Source organism: Penicillium atrosanguineum (genome assembly GCF_028827265.1).
Source record: "Penicillium atrosanguineum strain IBT 20685 chromosome Unknown utg000005l_segment0_segment0, whole genome shotgun sequence".
Classification (NCBI taxonomy): domain Eukaryota; kingdom Fungi; phylum Ascomycota; class Eurotiomycetes; order Eurotiales; family Aspergillaceae; genus Penicillium; species Penicillium atrosanguineum.
Window position 1 is genome coordinate 1,642,964 of NW_026623137.1, and position 15,733 is coordinate 1,658,696.

At 51.2% G+C, this 15,733-nt stretch overlaps 7 protein-coding genes across 7 annotated transcripts; 5 read left to right on the forward strand and 2 right to left on the reverse strand.

Moving 5' to 3' along the window:
- Positions 1-357: 357 nt before the first annotated feature.
- Positions 358-3,933, forward strand: N7443_006870 (putative RNA binding protein Jsn1; the record flags this gene model as incomplete). Its single annotated transcript, XM_056886926.1, has 2 exons — positions 358-563; positions 624-3,933. The coding sequence occupies 2 exons, from the start codon at positions 358-360 to the stop codon at positions 3,931-3,933; spliced, it is 3,516 nt and encodes a 1,171-aa protein (XP_056740575.1).
- A 512-nt stretch (positions 3,934-4,445) lies between these two features.
- On the forward strand, positions 4,446-5,873 carry N7443_006871 (MT-A70 family; the record flags this gene model as incomplete). Its single annotated transcript, XM_056886927.1, has 1 exon — positions 4,446-5,873. The coding sequence occupies one exon, from the start codon at positions 4,446-4,448 to the stop codon at positions 5,871-5,873; it is 1,428 nt and encodes a 475-aa protein (XP_056740576.1).
- A 752-nt stretch (positions 5,874-6,625) lies between these two features.
- On the forward strand, positions 6,626-8,280 carry N7443_006872 (uncharacterized protein; the record flags this gene model as incomplete). The annotated part of the gene is made up of 3 exons (XM_056886928.1): positions 6,626-6,870; positions 6,956-7,465; positions 7,515-8,280. 3 exons carry the CDS (start codon positions 6,626-6,628, stop codon positions 8,278-8,280), a joined length of 1,521 nt encoding a protein of 506 aa, XP_056740577.1.
- A 284-nt stretch (positions 8,281-8,564) lies between these two features.
- On the reverse strand, positions 8,565-9,363 carry N7443_006873 (ubiquitin carboxyl-terminal hydrolase; the record flags this gene model as incomplete). Its single annotated transcript, XM_056886929.1, has 2 exons — positions 8,565-9,262; positions 9,312-9,363. 2 exons carry the CDS (start codon positions 9,361-9,363, stop codon positions 8,565-8,567), a joined length of 750 nt encoding a protein of 249 aa, XP_056740578.1.
- Positions 9,364-9,703: 340 nt separating this feature from the next.
- On the forward strand, positions 9,704-10,823 carry N7443_006874 (Calcium-transporting ATPase 1; the record flags this gene model as incomplete). The annotated part of the gene is made up of 2 exons (XM_056886930.1): positions 9,704-10,168; positions 10,218-10,823. 2 exons carry the CDS (start codon positions 9,704-9,706, stop codon positions 10,821-10,823), a joined length of 1,071 nt encoding a protein of 356 aa, XP_056740579.1.
- A 486-nt stretch (positions 10,824-11,309) lies between these two features.
- On the reverse strand, positions 11,310-13,130 carry N7443_006875 (uncharacterized protein; the record flags this gene model as incomplete). The annotated part of the gene is made up of 4 exons (XM_056886931.1): positions 11,310-12,398; positions 12,450-12,760; positions 12,813-12,888; positions 12,945-13,130. The coding sequence occupies 4 exons, from the start codon at positions 13,128-13,130 to the stop codon at positions 11,310-11,312; spliced, it is 1,662 nt and encodes a 553-aa protein (XP_056740580.1).
- Positions 13,131-13,921: 791 nt separating this feature from the next.
- Positions 13,922-15,213, forward strand: N7443_006876 (acyl-CoA desaturase; the record flags this gene model as incomplete). Its single annotated transcript, XM_056886932.1, has 2 exons — positions 13,922-14,132; positions 14,192-15,213. The coding sequence occupies 2 exons, from the start codon at positions 13,922-13,924 to the stop codon at positions 15,211-15,213; spliced, it is 1,233 nt and encodes a 410-aa protein (XP_056740581.1).
- Between the last annotated feature and the right edge of the window lie 520 nt (positions 15,214-15,733).

The following is a 15,733-nucleotide window of genomic DNA, read 5'->3' on the forward strand; positions in this document are numbered from 1 at the left end:
TTTTTTTCGTGTTTTTCCAACACTCCGTGGAGGCGCTTTATCGACCCCTCCCTCGTTTCCGCGCCGTGGAAACGCAAGGCGTGGCAATAATCGCATCGAGCAACCACTGACGTCGAATCTCAGCTCAACAGGGCGTTTTATCACATTACCTCGACATCCTCGAGTCCGTCGGAGTTTGCATACCGCACATTGATTCGATTCCACTACATGCTGCTTACGACGCACAACCGCTTCTAAGCAGGATTTCTATACCTTGAGTTTTTTGACTCTGTCAGTCCTTTCTGGCACCTGTATCGAGCTATTAGAGTGGAAGAGATAGAGTCTGTCTTCCAGAAAGGCAGAAGGAGATAATCGATAATGTTACCGGTTTCGCGCCCTGAGGGTCAGATGAACTTCAACTACATCCCGACCACTCAGCCCATGTCCGGCACATCGACAGGGCGAAGCTCTCCCAGTGATGGGGCCTCAAAAGCACCATTCGGTCCCGCGGGCTCGATTGGTGGTGCGAGGCTGGGGGCTGGCTCCCCTTCTCACGAGTTGGGGACACGTTTGTACCCGAAGCGGTAAGTAGCTTACACCTGCCGGAAATCGGGACTGGTCTGACATTGAATGTGATTTGAAAGGGCTCGTGAAATCCAAGCGCAAGAAGGCATCTCCCCCAGCATATGGGGCCCTCCCACAAGCGGCCATTCAACCCCGCTCCGTGAAAATATCCCCGAATCCCCCAACCAGGACAGCTTTCCCGATCTGATCCCTACCACCAATGATGCGATCGGCAGCTCGGGTCGCCGAGCTCGAGCGGGCACCGTTCCTTCGCGATTCCCTCCCATGGGCACACTGAATGAACACGACCTCCAGCAGCCATTCATGTCCCAAACATCCCGACCAACGCCGTCTACCAGCCCTTTCCGACCCCCCGGTATCCCCGCAACGGATTCGAGTGCCAGAATCGCGACCTCGGCCGGTGCGCCCAACCCGAATACGCTACAGTCCCGTCTTCGAGCTGGCTCGATGCCTCAGAGGAGCGGTTTGCTAGGTTCCGGCAGCAACCCCTTCGGTTCATCATTGTTCTCTTCGGGCTGGGGACGCGAGCGCGCCACAACTCTAACCAGTATTCGCTCTTCCGAAGGCCCTACCTCACCAAGCCAATCGTCGTACTCCGGTAACGGTCTCGCCGATTCCGATGTGAAGACGCTGGACTACCTGGGCCTTGCGGAGACTCCTCAGCAGGCACGGGCGAACTTGGCACGACCTTCTATGGAGATTTTGATGCAACAGCAACAGCAACAGCAACAGCAGGCTCAGCTGCCGCCACTCCTGGCCGAGCTGGCGATGATGAAGAACAATAATCGATTCCGATCATACTCGGTCAATGCGAAGGAGAAATATGCGGATGATGAGGATCTGGAGTATGAGAGCCGTTATTCTCAGATCCCTTCGGGTAACCTCACACCCACTGCAGCTGCTACAGCTGCTCAGCTTGCCGCCACGCAAGCTCAGATTCATCAGCACAACCTTGCAGTCCAGGCCTTTGCTAGCCACGCCTCTGTCAACCGGCCCCGAGCTCGGACTGCCGGTATTCTGGAGGCTCCTCCGCAGCGGTCCTCCATCCGTAACTACCTCGCAACCCCCTCCCGTCTCGATAACAGCTTCAGTGCTGCCGATTTGCAGATCGCTGAAAATGGTGAGTATGATGAACTGTCGGAGGCAGTTCAAATGTTGGGGCTGGGGGGTGGTGCTTCCGGGGTTGGTTTGCGTCAACCGGGTGACATGACAGACGAGAACAATCAGGACGGTCCTACTCGAGCTCTGTGGATTGGCAGCATCCCCGTGTCGACTACTGTGACTTCGCTGGAGGCCATCTTCGGCATGTACGGCAAGATTGAGTCTACTCGCGTGCTGACCCACAAGAACTGTGGCTTTGTCAACTTCGAGCGCATTGAGGCCGCTGTCCAGGCGAAGTCGCTTCTTAACGGCAAGGAGATTTTCCCTGGCGCGGGACCTGTCAGAATTGGCTATGCTAAGGTTCCTGGCACTTCCGCCGCTGGGACTCCCGGTACCAATGGCATTCAATCGTCTCCTACTCCCGATCCCAACTTCAAGTCTAACCTTGCATCTGATGGTATGGCACAGACAGGCCTCGGGGTCGTGCCTCAGATCCCTGCTCTGATCGATCTGATGCCCGAGATGCTTGACATTGTCCAAGAATTTGGCGCCACCGAGGAGGAGTTACACAACATCACCAACAGTATCCAAATCTCTATCGCCTTTGAAGCCTACGAGGATGAGATTCCTACGGTTTCTGAGCCCAGCCAGTCTCGCATGTTTGACGCTCCTCGACTGCGTGATATTCGCAAACGCATTGACAACGGCGCTTGCTCCATTCAAGAGATTGAAGAGACTGCTGGTGCTATGCTTCCTGAGATTGCGGAGCTGTCTTCTGATTACCTGGGTAACACTGTTGTCCAGAAGATGTTCGAGTTCTGCTCCGAGTCTACCAAGGAACAGATGCTCGCGCATATTGCACCCCACCTTGCCGAGATCGGTGTCCACAAGAACGGAACTTGGGCCGCCCAGAAGATCATCGACGTTGCGAAGACACCCGGCCAGATGAACATGATTGTTGATGCCCTTCGTCCCTACGTGGTCCCTCTTTTCCTGGACCAGTACGGAAACTATGTCCTCCAGTGCTGCCTGCGGTTCGGCACACCTTTTAATGACTTCATCTTTGAGACCATGTTGAGCCGGATGTGGGAAATTTCCCAAGGACGATTCGGTGCCAGAGCGATGCGGGCCTGCTTGGAAAGCCACCACGCCTCTAAGGATCAGCAGCGAGCACTTGCGGCTGCTATCGCTCTTCACAGCGTGCAGCTGGCAACCAATGCCAACGGCGCTCTCCTGCTCACCTGGTTCCTCGACACCTGTACATTCCCCCGCCGCCGAACCGTTCTTGCTCCCAGACTTGTTCCTCACCTTGTGCACCTCTGCACCCACAAGGTTGCCTACCTTACTGTGCTCAAGGTCATCAACCAGCGCAACGAGGCTGAAGCCCGAGACATCGTTCTCAAGGCTCTCTTCTTTAGCCCCGGTGATGAAGTCTTGGAGAAGATTCTGAGTGACCAAACCTCCGGTGCAACCTTGATCTTCAAGGTCTTGACCACTCCGTTCTTTGATGAGTCCATGCGATCGGAGGTCGTGAAGAATGTCTCGAAGGTTCTCACCAAGCTGAAGGCTTCTCCCAGCCAAGGCTACAAGCGTTTGATGGATGAAGTTGGTCTGTCTTCGCGTGGAAGCGGCCGGGAACATCATGGCCGGGAGCATGGAACCAGCCACTCTTCCACCCCCGAGAAGACGCAGCACCGCCAGTCTTCTCGCCACGGAAGCACGAACTTCCCATCCCAACCGTCTTTGGAGCGACAGTACAGCGGCCAATTTGCTCCCAACATGCTTGGCCAGTCCGACGTGCGCCCCATGTCAGCCGACCAGAATAACGTCCCTCTTGATCCATACTCCAACGGCATCAACGGATATGGCAACCCCTTGAATGGACTGGGCGGCCTCAACGGCGGGTTCCAGGACCCTGGTCTCGCTCTCACCCCGCAACAGTTGCAGTACCAGAACTACCTCGCTGCCCAGGCCCGCGGTGTCTCCCCCGGAGGCATGTACGGAGGCATGCCCGGTGCCAACTTTGGCTATCCCGGAGGGTCCGTCGACAACCTCCGCTCCATGCAGAACCAGCAGGCCTCTTCGCTATCCGGACCCGGCCAAATGAGCCCCAACCCGATGCTCGGCCAATCCAACTACCCCCCGCAGCAATTCAGCCCGGTAGTCAACCCTGCGCAGATGTACCAATACTCTCCGCAGTTCTACCCTCAGGGCCAACCAGTGCAGGGCCAAGGGGGCCGCCGAGGACGGGTGAGTGGGCACCAGTGAGGATCTCCTGGGCAAGCAGCACGCTAACGCTGTCCTAGCGCTGATCGTTGCGTATGATTTTTTTAATCTCTTTTCCTGCCTTCCATCTCTGTATAAATTCATTTTCCGAGTCTTTTTTCTTTTGGCCGTCTTATCATGGAGATTCAGCGGGTTATCTAGCTACCTTGTGGATTTTGATGATGGGAGTTTCCCTTTCTTCGCTCCTGTGGACGCTGGTTCGCCGCTGCGAGTGGGGTGGGATTAGAAGGTGTCTTAAAAAGTTGGGTGTCGGTGTCGATGTCGAGGTCGATGTGACACTTGAATGTATTTGGATAATTTCAAATGACCATGTATCTGACCGAAGATGCCTGTATGAAATCGACACGCTCATAGTTTTTACTCAAATGTTTATTGGAATGTAAAAAGTCGAGGTTAACTCGTGTGACTTCTGACTCCACTGCTATTGACTCCGCCTGGATTTAAGTTACGCTTCCGTAGGACTTGAACTTTCCAACACCATTCATGTCGCTGTGATGACCAGCCCGGAGGATCAGTCCATCCTCTATCACAATGAACCAAACACGGTCTTCATAATCGACATTCCAAGTTCAATCGCTCAAGCTCAGGGGTTGACTCCCGACCCCAGAGACGGCACTGCCGGCACCTCAGCAGGGGACTTGGAGCCCGGGAGGAATGTTTCCAGAAAACATATCCTCTCAGCCCCACCGCTTGAATCACCTTACGCGGGATCCTGTGAGCCCAAGACAGAGGCCGCGCGCGCCAGGCTGCTTGAGCAGGTACCGACGAACGAGAAGCTCTTCCATGATGAAATCCAGCCTCTGCTCCTGAGCGCACTACACGGTATCCGGGGTAAATATCGTGGCGCGCGGTGGTGTCGGCCACGACATTTCTCCGACGAGGAAATACCCCGTACCAGGAAACGGAGAGCTGAGCCTGAGTACGCGACATTGGAGAAACGCACTCAGAATCTACTTAAAGGATCTTCAACGGCAAAAGTATCCCGGAGTCACCATGCTGCTCCCAATATTCGTCCACCAACGATTCTATCCTCGACGTCGACCAATGTGTTCGAGTCAATATCTTCACTCGATGGCATCGTAAGAAATCCATCGTCTCAACCAGCTTTACTGAAGGCTGACTGTCACGATGGAATTGAACCCGCTCCATCTGAGTATATCATCCCTCCAGAATCCCAATTCATACTCTGTACAATCCCCATATCAGAACCACGCCCCAAATCCACCTTCCCAATCACAGGTCTCCCCTCAACCCAGAAATTCAATCTCGTCCTTTTCGACCCACCATGGCCAAACCGCTCCGTCCGTCGCAGCGGCCACTACAGCACACACCCGTACGAGCTCCTCACCCAACGACTCCAAGATATTCTCCACATGCACGCATTCACTTCGGATCAAACACCCCCACTCAATAATTTATACCGCTATCCACAAAGCCAATTATCCCTCGCAGGAATCTGGACAACAAATTCCGAAAAATCCCGCCAAACAGCCTATGACTCCCTAACCAGCACGGGCTTCACTGTCGTCGAAGAATGGATCTGGATAAAAATCACCGCTAACGGGGACCCTGTTTCTCCAGTAAATGGGCTTTGGAGAAAACCATATGAGATACTGGTTATCGGTCGACGAGAGCCAGTATCAGTAACAGTGCCAGAGCCGGAGATCCCTTTCTCTTCATGCAAATCACTTGAACCCGATCCCTGTGTCCCCAAAAGACGATTCATCGCTGCAGTCCCAGATCTCCACTCGCGGAAGCCTAACTTGAAAGGGTTATTTGAGCGGTTGTTCTTCGCACGGGATGGGAGTGTACAACAGTATACTGCGCTCGAGGTCTTTGCGAGGAACTTGACGGCGGGGTGGTGCGCGGCTGGGAATGAGGTGATTAAATTTAATGCTAGGGAGTGTTGGGTTGAGGGGTGAGACATATACTCCTGAATGACTATGGTCTCTATTGACGTCTGGATCATCCACGTGTAGACTTATCAACAAGGTTTCATGAACCTGGACGAAGATTTTAATCTAACTATCGCTCTACTCTCACATGATGGTGCAATTGTTAGTTTGAATCTCCCTGGAATCAAGCGAACAGATTCAGCTCCAGTGGTGCGAGTGGGTTGACCTTGGACTGAAAGCCAATGAACTCAATCTTAGCATCTCGAATCTCACCGCAATGACTACTATGATGCTCCGTGTCCGTTGAAATTATTAATGATTCCCTTCCTTCTCAGAGGCAAACCAATGAATCCCATCTTTGTAACACGGTCGTGTTCGCCCCATACCCAAGCCAATGGATTCCATCTTACCATCATAGCCGCGTTCGGCGCTAACCCCAAAGCCAACAAAGTCCTCATAATCGCGGAACTCACCCGCCGCTGACAAAGGTCGATTTTTCAGCACTTGCACTTGCGGTGAGTCCGTAATGCAAGTCGCAGATCTGCAAATGTAACCGAGTAAACAGGAGAATACATCCATTAAGAAAAAATAAATATAAAACACAATGGAAGCCCCCACTTAGCACTAGGAACCCCCGAATATAACCCACCCGTGAGCCCCAATTTCCCCCCCCCCGGTTCCGCTGTCGCAATCAAAGGCAAAATCTCGGCATTTCCGACCCTCCCTCTTGCACTGCTCTGGACCTTCGCTGCATTGGACAGCCGAATTGAGCCTTCAGCATGGGTGAAAACGATCATGAAAAGGGACCAGAGGTCACACTCGCGACGGACGAGCAACTTGACCATGCATCGCGACCGAAATGCTTTAGCTCCACTTTCCAAGAGTGTCTGTTCGTTTTGACGGCGACTATGGCCATTGGACAGCAGTCTTTCTTCCAGGGGTGTATCGTTGGCGTGACGGCGAGTATAGGGAAAGATTTGGCGATGAATTCTGCAGAGATTACGTGGATTAATGCAGGCGCTTCGTGAGTTTCTTCTTTCTGAAGCTTTTGAAGCTCGCGAGATGATGGCGATAAAAACCATGCGACAAGCTAATTCCTTCCGTCACAGTCTAAGCAGCGGCGCTTTTCTTCTGACATTTGGCAAACTGGCTGATATGTTCGGCCGCAAAAGTCTCTTTATTATCGGTATGGCTGGATTCACTATCTCGCTCTTGATTGCGGGCTTCGCGACGAACGCTATCTACATGGATGTCTTCTCTGGCATTCTGGGCATTTTCGCCGCGGCTGTAGTTCCACCAGCTGTTGGCGCCCTCGGAGCGGTCTATGAAAAGCCATCGAAGCGCAAGAATCGCGCGTTTGCGTGCTTCAGTGCTGGAAACCCGCTTGGATTCGTGGGCGGCATGATTATTTCGGGTGTTGCGTCGCATGAGTATAATTGGCGGGCGTCTTTTTGGGCTCTGGCTGTAATTTATGCTATATTTACGGTGTTGACGGTTTGGACTGTGCCGGCTGATGGATTTACGAGGACGCCGGTTAGTATGGACGCGCTTAGGAGCTTTGATTTGCTGGGAACTGCATTGGTCATTGTTGGGTTTGCGTTCTTCTCGAGTTCGCTGTCGTGAGTACTTTCTGGCCTTTGTTCGGATGGTTTACTGACTGTTCTATAGATTAGCAGGAGATGCTGTCGACGGTTGGCGCACTGGCTACGTTCTGGCGTTGTTCATCGTTGGATTTTTCCTTCTGTGTGGATTCCTATACTGGCAATCGATCGCTAAAAACCCTTTGATGCCACTGTGGGTATGGAAAGACCGCAACTTTTCTCTTCTTATGGCGACATTTTGTCTTGGCTTTATGGGCTTCTCGGCAGTCACCTTCTATCTCTCACTCTATCTGCAAGAAGTGAAGAACCTAACTGCTCTCGACATCACTGTTCGCCTTCTCCCAATGGTCGTCAGCGGTGTGCTGGTCAATGTAGTCTGTGGACTCGTCCTGCACCGCGTCAGCAACAAGCTCTTGACCGGCATCGGTGCCCTGGCATACACAGCCTCCTTCTTGATTCTCAGCTTCATGAAAGAAGATGCCATCTACTGGGCATACATCTTCCCGGCTCTCGTCCTCGTCGTCGTCGGCGCCGATATCCAGTTCAATGTGACAAACATGTATGTCATGTCTTCGCTGCCTCCTTCGCAGCAGTCTATTGCCGGTGGTATCTTCAATACCGTTTCCAAGCTTTGCAACAATCTTGGTCTTGGTATTGCTACATCGGTCAATAGTGCTATTGCGAATCAGATGACCGCCTCGACTCCGGCCATTAGGCCTTATTTGGCCGTTTACTGGTATGCTGCGGCAGCAGCTGGTATTTCACTTTTCTTGGTGCCATTTTTGACGCTAGGGACTCAGGGGGGTTCCCCCCGGAGCCGGATCAGTCTGTGACGAGGGGTGTCGAAGATGAGAAGAGAGTTATTGTCGATGATTCGACTTCTGAGACTAGAGTCGGGACTCCAACGGAGATTTTCGACAAGTAATAATGCTTTTAGGGGAAATAGCTTGGCCAGGAGATTGAGCCAAAGCGATAATCTGCTTCCTCGGCGTATATCCGAATATATAGATAGTTAATAGATATAGACTGCATGAGCAATGAAGCACAATTTTGCTTCAATGAAGATCAACCGGTTCTAGGGAACGTAGCCCTTAATCTCAACTGACAATACAGACCTCTAATCAAACACAGGACCCAAGCTAACCAGACTAAACCTCAAGTCCGGATTTCCCCCAGCCGCCTCCGTACTCAAAAACCTCCTAACGCCCAATCCAAGCGCCTTCTCACTCAAAGCATCTTCATCCTCTCCAAGCGCCCCCCTAGCCAGAGGCCCTTTCCGCCTCCCGTCAAGCTCCCAAAGCTGTCCACCCGCCTTAGCAAACGCCACAAAATGCAAATCAACACTATCCTCTGCCTCCGGCGCCGCCGTATCCCCCAACCTCGCCGCATTGGCATGCGCACTCTCAAGCGCCTTACTGTCGTACAGTAGATCCGCCCGCGCAATAGGTGTCAGGTTCTCTGCTTCGCGCAGCAGAGTATCGAGGTCCGAACCGGGCGTGATGTGTTGTCGGGGTTCGCCGTTCGCCACGGCGTGGAGGAGGCCGATGAGACCGCAGGCGTTGCGGATTGTTTGCTTGAACCAGGTTACGGGTTCAGAAGGGCCCGTGCCGGTGTATTCGGGGAGGGTGCTGTCTTCTTTTGTACGAGATGCTTCGTATGTGGAGCTTACTGGGAAGACGAGGAGGAGGGCGTGGGAGGGGCGAGGGACGAAGGCTAAGAGATCGGGTTCGTCGATTGAGAATACGTCGGTGAAGCCGAAGTTTGGTGGGAGACCAAGTTGATGGACTAGGTGGGACATTACTTCGGGGTTGTTTTCTGGTGGTTGTTAGTTTTGTATTGACGGGTAGGAGGGGAGGCAACGTACCGAGAGGCACAAAGGCCTTTTGGGAGTTTGGCACATCCGGTGAGTCGGTCATTGTGGAGTATGTTGAGTGTAGAGAAGAGTAGGAGTTCGAGTTGGAGAGCAGCTGAGGCTGAATTTGAAGGTGGCGGATGCTAATGTTGCGGGGTCGGCGATGTTCTCCACATGAGCTTTAGTCACCTCAGGCAGAACTTTGGTGCCTCCTGATGACAGCGCTATTCGACCTCGGAGGTTCACAAATACCCTGACGCTTTGGGCCCAGGCAACGCTATTACCTCAAAGCTGACATCAAGGATCCTGAGCGGGGATAAGCCGCTTGAGGCATAGCGTTGTTTCCCAACCTCAACTCATGTTGGATCCCTTTTCTTTACCTTTGATATCCATCTAGCATCACGATGGCTGCCCTTCTATCACCGTTGTATCGTCTCTACGATCTCCTCCAAGGCTTGAGGGGAACAAATAGCACCTTCCTTACCGAGCAACACGTCCCCGGCACCGATCTGACAGGGAAATGGATAATCATATCCGGTTCCAATAATGGCGTTGGATTTGAAGCTGCCAAATCCTTCGCAGCATGGGGTGCGAATCTAATTCTCGCCTGCCGTGAGCCGCCTGCGTGGGAGCTGCATCCTACAGCCGCCCTCAAGGAATGCAAGGACATCGCCGAGGCGCACGGTCATTCATCCACGATCGAATGGTGGGAGATTGACATGGCCGATCTCAACAGCATCGAGATTTTCTGTCGAAGATGGTTGGAAACTGATCGCGCTTTGGATATCCTCTGTAACAATGCTGGCCTTGCGTCTTCCGCACACAATGACTTGACGATGACGACGGATGGGTTCCAGCTGGTTCACCAGGTTCGTCTTATTCTTGATCTGAATCCGCGAAGCCAAACTAAACTTTTAGGTCAACTTTTTGTCTCATGTTCTACTGACTCTCCGACTCCTTCCGTCTCTAGCTCGCAGCTCGCAGCCTCGCATAATCTGCTCAACTTCATGCTTACACCACCTCGGCTACTTTGATCTGGAGCACTTCAACGGCGGCCCAGAGATGAGCGGCAATCCCTATGCGAATAACAAGCTCTATTTCCAGATTTGGGTTGCAGAGCTGCAATCTCGGCTCCTCAAGCATCCCGAGTACCTCCACATCACGATCAACGGCCTTCACCCCGGTTTCGTTGCCTCGGGTATCTGGAAAAACCTCGAGAGTATACTTGGGTCTGGTCCTCGCTCAGTTCTGGATTTCCTCTTACACTATGTTGCCATCAATTCACAGCAGGGTAGCTTGGCTATTACCCATGCGGCTACTAGTCCTGAGTTTGGGCCGGATCCTAAGAAGCAGGGTGTGGGCGCGGAGAACGGTAGAGGCGGGGGACTGTATATCAATCGTATTTGGGAAGCGTCGCAGCAGTGGCATTGTAATGACCCTGATTCTAGGTCAAAACTATGGGTCAAGCTAGACGAGGAGCTTCATTTGGAAGAGAAAGGTCTTTTGGATATTCTGGGCCGCTGATGTGATTTCCATTGAGGCTCTGCGGGTTGGTTTTCAGACTACCCAGGATTGATACACGTGAATCAAATATTCAGTTATATCATGACCTTCTCAAAGGCGGTGCGACATTCATCTATATGCCTCAATCTAGAGCGCATAGTAAGAGCCGAAAATATATTCTCTTCTGGCCACACGCATTGTTTCTCGGGTCGTACTTAAGAAACACGGCTACTCAGTCCCTGGAAAGTCTCAAATAGCCCCATTCTTAGAAAAGACACCTTTATTTCTGGGTCTGTCGCATTATCTCCGGTATTGTATACGCGCGAAACTGCGAGACACTCCCATCTCCGCGAAAGTACCGCTCTCTGTTTTCGACTTTCACTGCATGCCAACCTAAAATTGAAAATGTATGGGACTAATTAGACTGTCTACTCGTTGGCTAATTGTACATCTTATCCGCTCTTCCATTTCCTTCGTGATCCCAATCCGAGGAGGATAGGGTTGGCATCAACCATGAACAGCCTCGCTCTCTTGCTCATGTACCTCCGCCTTTTCAGGGCCTTGCTTCGTAACAAGAGTCCGGTTCAAATCGTAAGACTTTGTAAATAGACTGATGAAAAACATCAACCCCGAAATACCACAACAAAATGCCCACACAATCTTCAGGCTATCAGCATAAGCCTGCTTAAGATCCCCTTTGACCAGGTCATCATGCATCTCCCTGATCATGTTCACCGCGCCAGCCGCATTGCCACTGTATTTATCCGCCAATGGCCGTAGTGTAGAATACTGCAATAGATTGCTCTTCATTCGGTTCTGAAAGATTACGCCCCCGATCGCCACACCGATAGACTGTCCAAAGCCTCGGAAGGAAGTGGATGTTGCCACTGCGATCGCGAGATTCTCAGCCGTTGCGGATGCTTGCACTGCTAGTGCGACGGAGGGGAGGATCATCCCAATGCCGACGCCAGGCACGAGATTCAAGAATATCCAGGTGATGGTGCCGGTGTTGACATCCAATAGACATAACAGGCCCGTTCCAATAGTCGAGAGAAACCACCCGATACAAACGGCCCAGTAGTACTGACCCGTTCGACTGATAATAAGGCCGACAATCACTCCACTTGGGGCGACAGTGAATGTCTCGGGGAAAAGGGCAATTCCGGACATGATAGGTTTGAATCCTTTCACGGCTTCGTAGTAGAGGGGAAGGAAATACAGACAGCACCAGACGAGTAGGCCAACGACTGCATAGCCCGCGAATGATATGAGGGCTGTTCGATTGCGAAAGATCGCTGGTGGGATCATTGGTTGTTGCGCAAATCTCCACTCATAGATCGCGAACACGCCGAGTCCGACTGACCCGATAATCAATGGCACCAGGGTGTGCCATGAGTCCCAGGGGTACAAGACACCTCCCCAGGTCAAGGGTATCAAGAATGAAGCGGAACTTGGAACAAACAGTGCGATCCCAATGAAATCAATCTTTCGCACCTGCGCAGTGAAAGAGGCCTTCCGGATCCGTAAGCTAGACGACCAAGCGACCAGGATCGCCCCGATTCCTATGAAAGGGAAATTGATATAGAAGATCCACCGCTAGGGATAAATTGTTATTAAAAGCCATAAGATGGAAAGAAACCTTCCTACCCATGTGACTTTCTCTGCAAAGCAGCCCCCAATGACAGGTCCTACCACTGTTCCCAAGCTCCAAATCGCGCTGAGCATTCCAAAGTATTTTGCTCTTTCACTGAGAGGCACAATATCTGCGATGAGGATACCGGTGAGGGTGATGATTCCCCCTCCTCCAACGCCCTGCAAAGACCGACCGATGAGCATGTGGGTGAAGTTATTGGCGACTCCAGCCACGATTGCTCCGATGGTGAACCATGCTATCGCGACAAGCACCAATGGTTTTCGACCGAACAAATCCGACAATGACGAGAATACCGGCTGGAAGACTGAATTGATGTTCATTTAGTATGGGCTCTATATCAGTTGTCATTGACGCACCTGCGGAACAAAGTGTAAAGGAGGTTCCTGTCCAAAATGCTTCTATTGTGGTTCCGCCCAGCTCATGAGACATGGTCTAGATGCACTTCGTGTCAACAATAAGGTTATACAGAAAGGACTCAGATGCGATACCGGCAGAGCAACCGAGATAGACGTCCCGTCCAGCGCTGCCATCAAGCTCAGACTGGCCATTGCCAGAAGGATCAACCCATCCTGTTTCGAAATCGAGAACTTGGGCTGACTCTCGATGACCTGTTCAACGACGAATCCCTGTTTCTTGTCGCTCTCATGTTCGAATTCCGAGGTTGGCGTCTCCATCTTGTTGACTTCACAAGATGGGATAATCGGAAAGTGGGCGCGTCAACAACATTGGGGAACCCTTTGTGATTAATCTAAATATCTTACTTTTCATTTCATGCAGATCTGTCTGACTATTGAATCACTGCGTGCGCGGATCATAATTTCATTCTGTGACTGACACTGCATGGGTCCCTTGCTTGGGAAGATGTGATAGAAGCAAAGCCACTTAGTTTAAAGTACAGAACAATCAGTAAAGTACTCAGCTTTGACAGGAACCACGAGGCCGGATGAATTTAATCTAACTTTCTAATAGTATGCCTCAAGAGCACTATCCGATGGAATCTTCTCTCACTTGTAGATGCCGTTCATGGATTCTGAAAAACAATACACAATAGATTGGCGCCACCAAACCTTCCAAAAACTAGATCAACGTTGCGATACTTATACAAGGCCTCTGAGACCCCTGTTAAATAATGAATAAGCTATCTTGCATCTTGCAGAATGCCGGCGTTGCGTGGCGTCGGGACTATTAATTTCAGGACGACCGGGGACAACGTTTCTTTTCTATAGGACCCCAGGCTTTCTCAGTTAGATTGATCTCTCACATCTTCCTTGTTGATCTTGAATTAGTTCTCAAAGCCCTTCTTTTGCCGTTTGTTCTCCTTTTCTCGTTGAGAGCCGGCGAGAAGCAAGCTCATACGACCATATCAAAACACCGGTCGATTTGTATGAATTGTCTCATAAACATCCCATCTCTCGGGCCCTTATTCCTCTCTAACATTGCTTTTACCTTAGTTTGTACTGTCAGAATGGCCGCCCCTTACCCTATGTCCACCCTGAGCAAGGTGATAAGAGACATGAGGGCCCTGAGTCACCGAATCCACTGGATTATTCTATGGTTCACAGGCGGAATCCCCATCATCGCAATAATTTTTGGCATTCTATGGGTACCACTACAATCTCAGACCGCAATTTTTGCCGCCATGTATGCAACATGCTCTGGCATCAGTGTCACTGCAGGTAAAGTGTCTCTCACTTATATATTCCATATCGGGACTATACATTGACCAACAACCCAGGGTATCACCGTTTGTGGGCTCACCGGGCCTATAAGGCCGGGACCTTCTTGAAAATTGCCCTAGCAATCCTAGGCGCTAGTGCGGGACAAGCCTCTATTAGGACATGGTGTAGAGACCATCGAGCACACCATCGTTATACGGACACCGATAGAGATCCCTACTCTGCTCAAAAGGGCCTATTCTATTCCCATTATGGATGGGTCGTCATTAGACGGAAACCCGAGCAAACAGGCCGGGTGGACTTGCAAGATCTCACGAGTGATCCGATCGTCATGTGGCAGCGTAAATACTACCTGGCACTGCTATTTCTGACTGTTTATGTATTCCCTACTTTATTCTGCGGCTATAAGTATGGCGACTTTGCCGGAGGGTTCATATGGGCGAGTTGCATCCGTTTGTTCATAATCCAGCAGGGGACGTTCTGTGTCAACTCTCTCGCGCATTGGGTTGGGGATCAGCCTTTTGCAAGTCGTCTTTCGCCGAGAAATTGCTGGTTTGTTGCGCTCATTACTTGGGGAGAGGGGTATCATAATTTCCATCATGAGTTTCCGATCGACTATCGCAATGGGATCAGGTGGTTTCAATGGGATCCTACGAAATGGTTCATCTGGCTCTGTGAGAAAGTCAACCTTGCCTCGGACCTGAAACGATTCCCAGAAAATGAGATCCAAAAGGGAAAATTCCAGCAGGCTCAACGACAATTGGAACTCCAGCGTCAGGAGATTTCTTGGGCGACTCTGATCAATGAGCTTCCGATCTTGAGCTTTGACGAGTACGCTGAGCATGTCAAGAATGGGCGTTTTTTGCTTGTCATCGACGGTGTCGCTCATGATGTTGAGGACTTTGTGGGTCGTCATCCCGGTGGAGAGAAGTTCTTACTGGAATATATTGGTAGGGATGCTACAAAGTTGTTCCATGGTGGTACAATCCATGCTCATTCGAATGCGGCTGAAAATCTTCTTTCGACGATGCGGTTCGCGAGGATAGTGGGCTCTGATCATTGCGAAGAGAAGATAATATAATGGGGACTCTACATTTGTTTCTTCAGCTTTCCCTCGACCTCTTTCTGGGCACCTTTGTTTAGACATATTTAAAGCCCTTTTAACTCATTTTCCAGGGTATCCCTCCAGATGGCTCTGAATATCACACGTGTGGTCAGTCACGGCCGCCTGTTTAGGACCACTTGTATAATATTCCTGGCCTAGCTGTAGGCGTCGCGGAGCAGCTACTTGGCCAGAGATGATGTTTAATGAGAGAGTCTTGTCACGGAACTCAGAGCTACAAGGATTTCAGCTTTAAAACAGGCATTTGCGGCATTAAAATACAATTCCTGGAGGCATCCGAGCGTTTAGGTCCTATCCCAGGCTATAGGCAGGTAATACATTTCAACTCAAAGAGAAAGGACCGAGTCCAAAGGCCATAAACACCGTCTTTACATCCACCTTATTGCACTGAGATCTTTTCATGCTCAGCTCCACAGAAAATAGAAACAAACCAACACCGGGCGCCTTGCAAATGATGCATAACCCAGGAAAGAGATGA